Source organism: Saccharomyces cerevisiae, chromosome XIII, assembly GCF_000146045.2.
Source record: "Saccharomyces cerevisiae S288C chromosome XIII, complete sequence".
Classification (NCBI taxonomy): domain Eukaryota; kingdom Fungi; phylum Ascomycota; class Saccharomycetes; order Saccharomycetales; family Saccharomycetaceae; genus Saccharomyces; species Saccharomyces cerevisiae.
Window position 1 is genome coordinate 572,182 of NC_001145.3, and position 14,253 is coordinate 586,434.

Genomic DNA, 14,253 nt, shown 5'->3' on the forward strand with positions numbered 1-14,253 from the left:
GAAGAAAGCCAAAGGCAAAGAAGCGACCACATACACCTTTTTTTCGATCTAAACTAATCGCCCAAAATGTCGTTGGTCAAACTTGCGAATACGTGTGCTCATTTACAGAACTGCTCGAAAGTTAGAGTTGCCTTAACATCGATCCCATATACGAAATTGCAGCTACAGTTTGCGTATAACCTTTACCAACAAGGGTTCTTATCGTCTTTACAGAAGGGATCGACTATGGGACCAGACAAAGATTTTGTTGAAGTAACACCAGACAATATCTCTACTAGAAGGCTTTGGGTTGGATTGAAGTATAGAGATAACAAACCTGTCCTCAGCAGCTGCAAATTAATTTCCAAACCAAATTCAAGAATACACCTGCCAATGGAAGACATGAAGAAACTATGCTCTGGCGTAACTATTAGAAACATCAAACCACTACAACCAGGAGAACTGATTCTAGTTCGAGCTCATAACAACATTATGGACATTAATGAAGCCATATCCAAAAAGTTGGATGGAGAAGTACTATGCAGAGTAAAATGAATAGAACAATCACATATGACCGTATTTATACGTGTAATTAAAAAATATACGGACCATGTAAATAATAATATTATAAAATGCAGACAATGATGATGAGTATAGTACTACAGTAACGTCCTTCATTCATTACCTTTACTAGCAGTGATAAAAAGTTTTGAAAAAAAATGTGCTCCAGGGGAGGTTCGAACTCTCGACCTTCAGATTATGAGACTGACGCTCTTCCTACTGAGCTACTGAAGCTGTCTGTTATGGAGGATTCTAGCATTAAATGCTTTAATACTCAATAAAAGCAACAATGGAGAATAATTTATCAGCAACTAAATTTATAGACGAAGATCCTACGCCAAATCTTAGCTCCTTTATATTTAATATTGAAAAACATATGAATTTTAGGTTGAATCCTCAAAATGGAATTGATATTTCTACATAATAGTACTACGATTATTCTTCACTCTGTTTTATATGTGTCATTATGTTATTACATTATCAATCCTTGCATTTCAGCTTCGTCTAACTTCCATGACAGTTTCTCATACCTTATGTCATCATCTAACACCGTACATGATAACATACTGGTAGTGTAACTACTAGTTGATAGATGATAGTTCATTTTCATTCCAACAATTGTCGTTAGAGATCGCTACATAATCAACCTTTGCACTTCAGCTTCCATTAAATCTGATTAATGCTTCTTAATCTTTAAGCCATCTTCTTGCACCATAAATAGCAATGAAACCATTTAGTCTTCTATTTTCCACTTAAAGAACCAGGTTTTTGCATTTCAGCCATCTTAAATTAGACGACGGTTTAATTTCGGTGTAGTATCATAAAATTTCGGCCATCCTTCGACTCACGTATAATGATGGCCTCAGCGAGAGGATCAGCAACAAGTTACATCCACAATAATACGCGGAGTTATGAGATATTACAGTACCCTCCCCAAAAATATAAGGTTTACCGCAAGATCGTATCAGGAGAATGAACGGGTCTCTTAGTTTTTATCCACTATTCTTTCCACTCACGCCAATATACTAACCAATTGAAATGCTCATAACCAGAATGAACAGGCCGCATGCATTCTTTAGCCAACTTTCGATGAAAATACCCACTATGCAATGGTAAATTTCCGAAACAAAAAATTATACTTCAGTGTTCCCACAAAATAACGATATGTTTCTTTTCATTTTTCAATGAAAGCATGATTTTTTCCCTTCCAATGCCAAAATGCTAGTCCTATAAATGAAAAAAAAAGCTTTCTGCTATAAGAACAGCAAGGGGCATTTCAACTTACACATAATAGAAGGTGAGATAAAGACCATCGTGAATCCTAATAGAAACTGCGGGTTTCTTAGGATCATGGGTCGCGCAAAACCGCCAAGTTTACCATCAAAAAGCTACAAAGTTCAATTTACCCAATAGAATTCTAACGCCAAAGATTTGTAGTGATTCATATGAAATTTTCTTTATGCATCCAGTTATTACTATTGAGTTTCTCTCAAGATACATTCTCCAAAAAAAAAGCCTGTTCTCGCACAAACGACCTTAAGAAAGGTTTAAAACAGCTGTCACATTACATTATAGTAGATAAAAACACGAATGGCATTTTCTTAACTTGCAGGTGTACTCTCTATAGCATGTTTAACATATTTTCACCTCTTTATTGCAAACACTTTGGCGTTTCATATTCTGTCCATGTATATGCACCACAATGATTTTATTTTCTTTTGTATGCATTTTGTGACGATTTGACAACTGATGCATCATTTCGTTCCATCTATTTCGCTGTTCATGGCTTCTGTCTCTTTCTCTGTCTTTTTTAGCCATCTCGCAACTAGCTGGGAATGTTCTTTTTTCAGATCCGAGAGTTTTTGTTGTAAAACATTATTTTCAATGGTTCCACTAATCAATTCGTCATTCAACCTTTCCGTATTCTTATTTTTCAACGCAATAACTTCTTTCAATCTTCGTATTTCTTGCTCCTTACTTTTCAGTTCTTTTTGTAGAATTGCCAGTGTATTCAATAAAGCATCGTCATGGCTGACAATGTTGCCACCAATGGCGCCACTATTATCTTGAAACAACTCATTTAAATGGGCCTCCTTGTCGTTTCGATCTGTTAGTCTACGAATTAACAAATCATCCATGCTATCTGTTTGTGGATTGCTTCTTTCCTCCTTTGCTTTCTTCCTTTCTGTTATAATGAAATTGCCCATGGAATATGCGCCCTTAATACAGATTCGCGCAGGTTAATAACAAAAATCAACGTTAAATAAAGGTCAACTACAAACAGAATAAGTAAAAGCGAGCAAGTGTAGTAGCAATTTAGCACAACATATAAAACGCTATTATAATGGATGTTGTGCAGCAGAAACAGGATAAACAGTTGCAGCATCAAACACAAGAGCAGCAGCAGATACGAGAGGACCAGCAGGAAGTCCCACCCCAACGTCCACGACAACAAAACAGATGGAAACCCTGGTGGAATTCCACTGCCGACGATGAGCCAAACACGGGAAGAATTGCAGAATATCCTAATGGACAAGGAAGGAGTAGTCCGACAACGGATTTTCAAGATAGCGTGAACTCGAATAATGACAATAAAGGGATATGGTCTAAAATCGCTTCTTTTGCAACATCCAGATATAGAAGTGCCCCAATTGTTGTTGATGATAATACCCGCTACTCTCAACTAAACACTGAACAAATCAACTTCTTGGAAAATGAGGCTAAGGATATAATTTCAAAAAAGTCGAAATCATGGTGTTGGTACGAAGCAATTCCACATATATCAAATTCATCAAACATAATTGATTCCATAGATACCCCAGGAATAATCAGTGTCTCTGGTACAGGATCAGCCAAATGCCCATTGCCATTAAACAAATATCCTGGGGAGGGAGGTAACCCTGGGTATAATGTATTTATTAATGATTCTTTAATCCTACCATCAGATAACCCTTTGAATTTTCTGCACGTCCAACCACTAAGAACTAAGGTATTGAATACTATCAAAAATTACTATAACTTCCCTAATGAGCAACATCTCTATTTAAGACAAAAAAAAACCGCATTACTGAAGGATAAGAGAATTATTATAATATCCGTCGTGGGGGATTTACCAGAAAAGTATGAGCAGCGCTCATTAGAATCACAAAGATCGGCTTATTATCTTTCTAGAAAATTGTCACAAAATCTAGCGCAAGAACAACCTCAAAGAGTCTTGACCCTATCGTTCCAGTGCCCACTGCATAATCAAGATTTAATACCTACATATAAAGAATGTGTAGAGTTACTGAACCACTGGGCTCATCTTTTCAAAGAGGTAGATTCAATTTTTTTTGTGGGCGTTTATCACAGCGTTCCCTTAACTTTGCTATTAGCGAAATATATCGTGCAAAATAATGAAGTTCTAGAGTTTGATGAAAACACTACAGTGAGTGTATTGAGTTTCCAGTCATGTTTACAAGGCTATCGATTTTGGGACCACAGCACTGACTTTACTAGCAATAGTTATAATAACTTGGGTTCCAATTCCAGTACTAACGAAAATGATAGTAATGATCATGATTCAAATAATGATTTCACAACGAAGAGCCAACAAATCAAAGAAAAACAGTTATTTCAGGGCATTGACAAAAAGCAACAAGACACATTATCTAAAATCAAAAATTATAGGCGGATAGATTCTAGTGAATCTAAACTAGTTCAGGATGCATTGGATTGGCTCTTGTTCAATTGGGATACGTTTCGACTGACATTTTTTGGTAAGCTTTATGATAATTTTATGACAATTTCAGAAAAACTTGCTATAGATTATAATCACCCTAAAATCTTGAGAAATTTATGGTGCAATGGGAAGTACATGGGCATTGATTTAAAGAATGCTAATAATTTAAACCTTGATACCGATGATGAAGCAACTAGTAACATTAATGACGTCCATGTAAGGACCCCTAATTTTGAATCGAGATTGAAGATTCCCACCAACAGACTTTTCGAAATAACCTTATGGGATATTTTGATGATAACGGAGAATTTAGGATATAAACAATTTATTCCCATAATTAATTTACTAAGTCCTTTTTTTATTTCAAGGTCATTTAATGATTACACATTGCCTCCAAATATTAGGAAACAGTACCAGAACAGCAACAAAATCTGGCTTCAAGAAATGGACAGTAAGTGGAAAATGAATGGTCATCAACTCAATTACGACCAAAGGGAGGGTGAAAGTCTCGGTTCATCATCGGAATCATTATTGCCAGAGAATATTTCTACGGTAAAGGATTTTTTGCAGTTTGTGCAGTATCAAAACGAAAAATCTTCGGATTTCGTAAGGATATATTCAGACATTTATGATGACGATAAAGTCTATAAATGCTTTCTGTACAATACAATATTCACGAAAAACCCATTAAGTCGTAAGCATTTACGTTTAAACATCGACCTCGACACTCCTACAAGCATATTGAATACTGTCAATCAATATGATTTGGTATGGAAAATTCATGATTCCTTCTCCAAATTGATTCAATTGAAAAATTTACCGCAGCGAGAGATACCACATGCGTTGAGGCTCTCCATCTCATTAAACTGCTTCTTGGATAGTACCACGAGTACTTCTGGCCCTGTTTTTCAGAGGGACACCGTGGAAGCTTTGAGAAGATTAACAGAGATTTGGCGAACTTACCAGGATTGGTCTCCACCAACAAGGGGTTTGAAACACCTACGTGATATCCTGAGCGTTTTAGCCATGTATGACAACCCCAAAAACTTGATTAATGATGTTCGACGTACATAGTAGATTCGTATATAGCGGACCGCGTAACATATTATGGTATTTGTATAGTGGGTAACCCGCAGAGTAGGCTGGAAAGTATTCGTGAAGAACATAAAGGAAGCTGGCAGAAGTTCTTTTCATACACCTCTACTTCCAGAAGCCATAATAGCAGCAACGCTGTTTCTGCAATATAACTTGTGGAAGGTCTATAATAGGAAGAACATGTCTTTCACTGAGGATCAAGAAAAAATCGCGCTAGAAATACTGTCAAAAGACAAGCATGAGTTTTACGAAATTTTGAAGGTAGATAGGAAAGCCACAGATAGTGAGATCAAGAAGGCATACAGAAAACTAGCAATCAAATTGCATCCTGATAAAAACTCTCATCCAAAAGCGGGAGAAGCTTTCAAAGTAATTAATAGGGCATTTGAAGTACTAAGCAATGAGGAAAAGCGCAGTATTTATGACAGGATAGGTAGGGATCCTGACGATAGACAAATGCCATCCAGAGGTGCTGCTTCAGGGTTCCGAGGAAGTGCAGGTGGGTCTCCAATGGGTGGCGGATTTGAAGACATGTTTTTCAATTCACGTTTCGGTGGTCAAAGAGCTGGACCACCAGAGGACATATTCGACTTTTTGTTCAACGCAGGCGGCAGCCCATTCGGCGCTTCACCATTTGGGCCTTCTGCTTCCACTTTTTCATTTGGAGGCCCCGGTGGTTTCAGAGTTTATACTAATAATCGTGGTGGCTCACCGTTCATGCGTCAACAACCCCGCTCAAGACAGCAGCAACAACAAGCAGAAGAAAATGCAGTGAATTCGCAATTAAAAAATATGCTCGTTCTTTTCATCATCTTTATTGTTCTTCCTATGATTAAAGATTACCTGTTTAGTTAAACACAATATTTTTACTGTCATTTTTTTATTATTTTCCAACGTTAGTCAAAGTTGTACTATAAAATAAAACTACAAGGAGCAAGCAAAATTGAAAAAACGCATTTGTATACTAGATGACATTTAGGTCATTCCTTCAGGCTTCCTGGCTATGTTTTATTTTGTTCCACAGTTTACCAGAAGGACATAATGGTATTAGAATTTTAATATATCGAGGAAATTAAATCAGACAGTATAATACTTATAAACATCTTTATTTTCTGATAACTAATCATAGCATTTACGCCATACATTTACTTTTTCTTTTGACACCGAAAGTAATCAAGCCACTTTTATAATTAGAGTTAGTTTATAGATAGTATTTAAAATTTGTGAAGATTTCCCATGCGTTGTGCCTTGCTTTCTCTCAAAATACATCTTGTTAATTTTCTAATGTGTGGATGCCGAAATAATATTCGACTCAACAAATCAAGTAAGTCTTCTAAGCTCGCTACTAATTTCCAATAAAAGGTATATATATAAAAATGTTCTCAATAATGTAATTAAACAAGATCACGAGAATTACTCCAGATCCTTTAGCCTTGCCTGAATAATCTGGTTCACATCTTCATCTTCCACATTCCTCGATGGAAGCTTCAGTTTCTTCGTCAGTTTAGTAGTTATATTGCCGCCAATACTGTCTTTACTGCTTTGTGTTTTCAAGGATGGTCGCTTGATTAACTTGCCACTAGGTAATACCTCGTATCGTTCAGAGCTCTTTTTAGAAGAGTTTCCAAAGAAATTTTTTTTTGAGGAATGGTCTACATTCCCATTTGACATTGAATATATGCTGCTGTTATGAGTTTTTGCACTTGCACGTGAATTAGTTCTTGGCCTTGAAAGAACTTTGTCTGTGTACCTTGTGAAAGTACTGGGATCTTTATCCCACGTCCATCCTTGCCTCATTTCGCTATAGGCTCCTAGTTCCAGCTTCTTTCTGATATCACTTTTTTGTTCCAGCTCAGCAAAAATATCAGAATCTGATGGCCATATCATAACTTTGAATGTTTTGTAAACTATATCTAAAGTGATAGGTAACAGTGCCAACACCAAGCTAGTACACCAGAATGTAATGTCTTTACCAAAATGATTGTAAAAGCCATATGCTACATCATATATTTGGTCAGTATTATTCAAAATAGGAAGGGCACAACACCACACTAACCAACCTCCACAGGATAGAACTACAGAAGTAAAAGCCAGCCAATTCCTATTGTGCATTTCAACAAATTGGGATTTAACGTTAATTAAGGCAACAATGGCTGTGAAATTGATGAGACCTAGAGGATACATAGTGTTATCTGAAAGAGAACTCATACCCCACATTACAACATTTAAAAATGTAATGATAAGAGAATTCGTAGTTGCCAAGATAACCCACTCCATGAATATTAACCAATTAAAACCTTGTGAAAGGCGCCCGTACGAATATAATTCAGGGACTGTTAGTAGAGTCATTGGTTTCAAGTCTTTCTCAAACATACCAATACATAGAACCGGTAGTGATGTGAATAGAGTATTGAACATGGACAATGACCATGGCTCATATAGAGAGGAGCCTGAAAACATTGTATATCTTTGATATATCAACTGCGTAAAGTAAAACGTAATTTCTTTGTAAAACGTGCAAAGCATAAACTTGGAGGTGCGAATATAGTTATAACGCCCATGAACAAATAACAATTTCAAGAGAAACCGAAATTGGCCAATAGAATAATCAGATACTCTAGATGCTTGCAATCCCTCCTTACCGGCTATTCCAACACCTATATCGGCAGATTGTATCATGGCAATATCATTCGCACCATCACCTATTGCCAACGTGACTAAGTTTGGATCGGTATTTCTTATGTTGGAAACCATAAGGGCTTTTTGAGAAGGTGAAGCACGGCAACATATTACCGAGTCTGTTTTAGTGCAAAGCTCAACAAATACAGACATGTATGTAGGATTTCCTTCAAACATGGCCATCGTGGCACCGTCAATTACAACAACGCAGTGTGCTATGTTTCCGGAATCAACTTCTTGAGAAACCGCATTCATCTTTGATATAATATTTTCATCAGTAGTAGTTAAAATGACTACCGTAGAATAATCTTTGATTAACATACACGAATACCCTATATTTATAGCCGTTTCCCTTTTATCCCCTGTTAGCATCCACATTTTTATACCGGCTCTTCTGATCTTTTCTATAGCTTCTGAAACGCCGTCTTGTAACTTGTCTTCGATTGCAGTTACCCCTAACAGATTTAAACCATCCTCGATTTCTGCACCTGCCTCATCGACTTTGATTTTTCTATCAGTAAGGGAGGTTTTGGCTTGGTGATAGCGTTTATTCCAATTTTCATACTGCCCAATATCGATCCATTTGTAAGCATAGACCAGAGTTCTTAAGCCTTCAGTCGAAAACTCATCGATGGCTTGCAAAGTTCTTTCAATAACATACTCTTCATTCAAAATTAACTCATCGCTTCCAATGTGCTCCAAAATTTCTGTATCGTAATCATGCTGTAGTCCTTCTTTTCTTGTGTCTATTGGGACATTGTTGTTCGGAAAATGTGTTCCATCTATCGAAATTCGCGGCCCATATTTTTCTATTTGTTGCTTATGGAGTGACTTCCTGCTTTTATTTACAACGCTGCCAATCTCCTGATCAGATTTCTTGACCGTTTCTAGAAATTGATCAATGGAGTCAATTTGTTTCTCTGGATCACGGGTCCTGCTGTTCTTCATTGAAAGACTTTTTCTCACTGCCTGCAATGATAAACTTGCTCTCGGTACGCTAGACAAAGAATTTCTCAATGAGGTCCTGGCCATAGCCTCTTCATCTACCATTCTTTCCAGAGACTTTCTTTGCTGGAGAACCAGCTCTGCTTCTGCGTCTTTACGTTCTTTGGTACTGGTGCATATGTCTGCCATTTTTTTGGCAGCCAATTCGCGATCATGTAAACGCTCCATAATAACGTTATCAGCACCTTTGCAAATTAAAAGAACTTGATTTGGTTGATTTGGCATACGTACAAGAACAGACATTCTCTTTCTTTGAGAATTGAAGTCAATATAGTTCAAAATTTCATAATTTTCCAATTTTGCTTCACCGTCAAAACCGTCTGGAAAAGTTTTAATGGTCAAAATCTGTGCATTTCTATTCAATACAATATAACCAAGGTCTCTAGCAGCGGTTACTAGTGCTAATTCATCTGGAGATGAAGACTGATACTCTATGGAGTCTTCTCCTATTGATTCGTTATGAGTTTTTTTGGGAAGACAGCTATGACAAAGAGCTAATGATAAGAAGAAAAATTTAGCCTTTTGAGAAAACAGGGCGGTCGGATATCTTTGAATAAACTGAATTAAATCAAACGAACTTTTAATGTTCTCCGAAAATGTCTCGGAGGGTGAAATAACCGAAGCTTGTTTACTTAGATGTGAATTATCTTTCCCAAAAAGTGATCTCATACTGGGACGGCCTGTATAAATTGCTGATGAATTTCCCTTATATTCAATAGAATTCCTAGATTTAGGAAAGTTGTCCAAAGATGGACGATGCCCTTTTTCAATTGGTGCGTCCGAAAATCCTAACCGATCAAGAACATTTTGATCTCCAATGGAAACAACGTCTATACTAGAGCCGTTGTGAGCTTTTGGTGGTAGTCTCAAGGAGTTCGTATTGTCTCTGTTGTCTTCAAAGTTATCCTCAGAATTACCGAGATCTACATTATGCAGCCAAGATGATCCACATAAAGAAAATTTCCGAAATATCATCTTATTATCCGTCAGCGTTCCGGTTTTATCACTAAAAATATAAGATACTTGCCCCAATTCCTCCAGAATGGTGGCAGTTCTCGATTCGCATGGCGTGTTCGTTTCTGCATGGTACATGTCTATGTCCCATTCCATCATTTTACTTTGGACTACCTTGATAATTTCCATTGTTACATATAGGGACAAAGGAATCACAGTGTTATACATGATGATAAAAGACATTATTGTGGGTGCTACGCCAGCATCTGCCTGAAATAGATACCATGCTTTGTTCTGGTCGATATATTTTTTCTTATGCAAAACATGGCCAAGATAAGAAAATAAAGATATTGTGGCAACGACAAACACCATAAACACGATAATCATATTTATCTTCCTTTGTAGCTTAGGGGCTTTCGTTCTTGGGTTTTTTAAAGCATTCATTCTGATTTTTGTTTCCTCACCACTGAAAATGACCATACCAACAACATTTTGAGTATTCCTCAAAATACTACCACGATAAATGACATTATCAGGACCTAGAGGGTATTTCATTATGGTATCATTGCGATGGTTTTTCAATTCAAGATTACCTTCAAAATTATATAAATCAATATTGGGATCTTCCACGGTAACTTGAGCATTAATATTTGCAAGACCTGATGCGGCTTTGGTTAACTTATTTAATTCTGGATGGGGTTGTTTACTTTTCAAATTTGTTTCGCCATCTAAAGCCATCGTTTCAACGAAACATTCGCTATTTTCGCCGTCACATGTCAATAAAAGCAGATCTGCAGGTACCCAATCATCTTGTGTGAGAAGTACGAAGTCTCCAACACGAAGTTTTTCCCACTTCTTTTGATGAATATGAACATTGTATTTATTCTTGAGTAGTTCAAAGTTATTGAAGTGCGTGTCTAAGAAGTGTCCTTGAGAGGAGTTCCGATCATCGTTTAAAGGTGGATTATTTTCAGCAGCGGCCGATTTAGTTAGATATGCAGTGGATGAGACAACACTACTTGGTAGTGTATAAACTTCTTGTGCGTCATTATTTCCATCTTTAACCAACACTCCCACTGGTTTATTGTTCTCTTCCTTATCTAAACGATGTCTCCTGAAATCGTCCCAAGCCTCTCTTGTCATGGATATACCCATAAATACACATAAGGGGATAATAGTTGTATAAGTACCAGTTGTAGACCATCCAGGTATCATTTGTAATACTGCGACAATGAAAAAATAAGTATTGGCTAACTTTGAAAATTGTGCATACAACTGTCTAGGCAAAAAGGAATAGAATGTATATCTTGATGAAGTTATTCGGTTGTCGCAGTAAGGCTTGTTGAACCTTTCGTCTATCAAATGACCATCCCTTTTAGTAGCAGCTTGTTTGTATTCAATTGCATTATGATCTAATATAATCGGAATATGTCTACCGTCTTTCGAATGGAACGTCCTCCTTCGATCTAGGATAGTATCAAGTATTTTAGTGATAATGCTATATGACACATCAGGACTACCATACTCTTCCATTTCATAATCCTCTTCAGCAGCATAATTGCCGCTTGTTTCATCTCTGTCATCTTTATCGTTATTATCGCTACCGGAGAACGTCTTACTCTCATTTATATCTTCTAACTCTATCTCATCATCAGTTCTTCCGCGATATTTATCATACAAATGCTTGTTGAACATCTGCGTTCGTAGTGATGAAGATCTTCTTCTTTGCCCATCAGCTATGCCCATAATATTTTTTTCTTTTTAATAAAGAATGGAATTAAATTATCTACTTCAATTAGGATGTTTATTTGCTGTATGGAAGCTATGTGTATATAACGATAAAGGTCAAATAAAAGAAATAACAAAAAAGAAAAGAGTGAATGAATAGTCCAAAAGCAATGGGGTAATTTGGCACTTGATCTTTTCTCAAGACTTCCTGCAATATTGAATTCTTCTTTGTTAAATATTCGCTTACTTAAAGCACTTGACAGACTGGGGTCGAAAATAACCCGGCTGCGCAGCCCGTCATTTGCTTATTTAGAAAATATGATTAAAGTGTAATTAGTTATTTCAAAGTACATATTAAAATATATTATCATGAATCATTTCCTAGTAATCCTTTTAATTCATACAAAAATGGGATAGTTTCTTCCGAAGATACTTTGCATTTGCTGAGAGGCCTGCTCTCAAGAAAGGCATCGTCTCTTAATGGTTTTTGAAAGCCAAACTTTACGGACATGGAAGCCTGAGCTTTTCTTAGCAATTCAAAGGACTTTGCAGTTCTTAGCCTTTCCCTGCCTTCACGGTTTTCTTGAGCCAATTTCAAAATTCTTTCATCTAACTTGCGTCGTAATTCGTTGTCAGAAAGTTGCTTGAAATCTGGTTTCCTACAACTATCCTTTCCGATAAAATCTACGCGGTGATTTTGGCGTGAACCGGCAGAACATTCCTCCTGACAGTCGTAGTCTTCATATTCCTCTAGTTCGGTGTCGTTTTCAAAAGAGTCATTCACCGATTCAGCAACATCAATGAAGTCAACTTTCCTCTCTAAGCTAAGACCTTGTACTGACGAAGAACGGGGTGACTTTCTGCCTTTGAGGATATCCAGATGGAAACCATGGTTGATTGTATTGGTTGGGGATACCTTTTGTATCCTAGAAATATTGCCACAAATTTTCGAGGTTTTCCAGAAAGTAATGAGCTCCTCCAACTTATCCTCAATGATGTTCCTATCATTCTCTGTTATGCCATTTCGAATGTCAATAGCTAATAGATTGTTCTCGATCATTTTTAAGTAATTAAGTGCCTGAAACAATTTATCATTCTTTGAAAATGAACATACATTTGCTCTTTCACAACCAGTATTAGTTGATGTTTCTTCAGGAAATGCATACAATATTTGCTTATGGTCATTCAAAGACACCAGGACAGTGGAGAGTAGTGAATGTAATCCTCTTAATAGACTAACTATATTTTGGAATGTACCTATTGGATTATATTTTTTTTTGAGTTGCACCCTTGCCATGTAATCTGGAAAGATTTTGTTTAGTGCGTTTCTCATGTTTACATTTGAAAGATTTTCGTTTCCTGTCATATCTAAAGACAGCAAACAACAGAGCATAAATTTCTTTAGCAGTTTGAGACGATAAAGCTTACCATCAAGGTCTTTTACTGTGGTAGTATTATTATAGTAAAGATTTGGTACATCGATACCGTATAATTCACAGTATTTCGATAGCTCACTTGTATCGCTAAAGATGACAATATCTGGAATGATTGATTTGAGTTTATAAAACAGTGCATCACTTGAGAATACTAGGAGCTCTTTTATCACAGATGAGTGCTCGTCAGCAATTGAAATAAGAGACACTCTTGATATAAAACTATGATTTTTTATTTCTTTAAATCGAAGATGATATTTATGAATCATTACATCCACTTGTTGTAATGATTCGAGCACTTTCCGTACCTTTAATAAGGTTTTATAGCAAATCAAATGTCTTCGAAAGTATTCTTGCTGAATTGATAAATACACTGCTACGAGTATTAAAATTACAACTCTCTTCAGACCTGGACTATTTTTTTTTCTACAGTATTTTTTCAACTGTGTAAGTACTCGATAAGAGGTTATAATCATCGAAAGGTAGTTGAAATTTTGTCTGAAATATAATTTTTTGTCCTCTGCTACCGCCAATTTACCATATTTTGTCGCCATAAATGGTACAGATTTGGGAGGTACATTCTTTAACAAAGTTGAGCTTTTATGAAAGTTCATAATAGATTGATCAAGATGTAGTGATAACCTGTAATGATTCATATCATTCAAAAAATGAGAAGTAATGATTGAATACCGAAATTCTTCAAAGAATTGGTGTGTTACACCGAATGGCTGTTGCATGAAAATTCTTGAAATAATATCATCCCAATTAAAAAACTTCGTTGTTTTTCCTACGGTTATAGGTGAAAAAGTACAGTCATTAGATCCCACAATTGTAGGGGAGTATTCATGTAATACGCTGCGGCTGCTTAATAGGGACGGTTTTCGCCACGTAGAGTAAAATTCTTGACGATTGTTCTCGGTGACACCTATTATGTTATCACTATCAAGGGTTAGACTAGAACTCATGAATCCATCCTCTTCGCTTGATTTCAGCATGGAAAAAATCTGTAAACCGGGAGCCTGCAAGGCGGATGGACGTGAGTTTGTTGTCATTATTAAGTTAATCAACAAACGTTTCACAAGTAAGTAAAAACAAACT

General features: G+C 36.5%; 7 protein-coding genes and 1 non-coding gene across 8 annotated transcripts, besides 1 other annotated feature; 3 read left to right on the top strand and 5 right to left on the bottom strand.

Annotated features, from left to right (window-relative positions):
• Positions 1 to 66: 66 nt before the first annotated feature.
• Positions 67 to 534, top strand: MRPS8 (mitochondrial 37S ribosomal protein MRPS8; the record flags this gene model as incomplete). The annotated part of the gene is made up of 1 exon (NM_001182661.1): positions 67 to 534. One exon carries the CDS (start codon positions 67 to 69, stop codon positions 532 to 534), a length of 468 nt encoding a protein of 155 aa, NP_013879.1.
• A 167-nt stretch (positions 535 to 701) lies between these two features.
• EMT4 lies at positions 702 to 774 on the bottom strand. The gene has a single exon. It is a non-coding gene; the product is annotated as a tRNA-Met (tRNA).
• Positions 775 to 930: 156 nt separating this feature from the next.
• Positions 931 to 1,157: a long terminal repeat (Ty1 LTR).
• YMR158C-A (uncharacterized protein) lies at positions 1,013 to 1,150 on the bottom strand (the record flags this gene model as incomplete). The annotated part of the gene is made up of 1 exon (NM_001184342.1): positions 1,013 to 1,150. One exon carries the CDS (start codon positions 1,148 to 1,150, stop codon positions 1,013 to 1,015), a length of 138 nt encoding a protein of 45 aa, NP_013880.1.
• A 1,137-nt stretch (positions 1,158 to 2,294) lies between the features above and the next one.
• On the bottom strand, positions 2,295 to 2,747 carry ATG16 (Atg16p; the record flags this gene model as incomplete). The annotated part of the gene is made up of 1 exon (NM_001182663.1): positions 2,295 to 2,747. One exon carries the CDS (start codon positions 2,745 to 2,747, stop codon positions 2,295 to 2,297), a length of 453 nt encoding a protein of 150 aa, NP_013882.1.
• A 137-nt stretch (positions 2,748 to 2,884) lies between these two features.
• Positions 2,885 to 5,335, top strand: CVM1 (Cvm1p; the record flags this gene model as incomplete). The annotated part of the gene is made up of 1 exon (NM_001182664.1): positions 2,885 to 5,335. One exon carries the CDS (start codon positions 2,885 to 2,887, stop codon positions 5,333 to 5,335), a length of 2,451 nt encoding a protein of 816 aa, NP_013883.1.
• A 201-nt stretch (positions 5,336 to 5,536) lies between these two features.
• HLJ1 (type I HSP40 co-chaperone HLJ1) lies at positions 5,537 to 6,211 on the top strand (the record flags this gene model as incomplete). The annotated part of the gene is made up of 1 exon (NM_001182665.1): positions 5,537 to 6,211. The coding sequence occupies one exon, from the start codon at positions 5,537 to 5,539 to the stop codon at positions 6,209 to 6,211; it is 675 nt and encodes a 224-aa protein (NP_013884.1).
• Positions 6,212 to 6,769: 558 nt separating this feature from the next.
• On the bottom strand, positions 6,770 to 11,740 carry DNF3 (aminophospholipid-translocating P4-type ATPase DNF3; the record flags this gene model as incomplete). Its single annotated transcript, NM_001182666.1, has 1 exon — positions 6,770 to 11,740. One exon carries the CDS (start codon positions 11,738 to 11,740, stop codon positions 6,770 to 6,772), a length of 4,971 nt encoding a protein of 1,656 aa, NP_013885.1.
• A 349-nt stretch (positions 11,741 to 12,089) lies between these two features.
• Positions 12,090 to 14,207, bottom strand: INP2 (Inp2p; the record flags this gene model as incomplete). The annotated part of the gene is made up of 1 exon (NM_001182667.1): positions 12,090 to 14,207. One exon carries the CDS (start codon positions 14,205 to 14,207, stop codon positions 12,090 to 12,092), a length of 2,118 nt encoding a protein of 705 aa, NP_013886.1.
• Between the last annotated feature and the right edge of the window lie 46 nt (positions 14,208 to 14,253).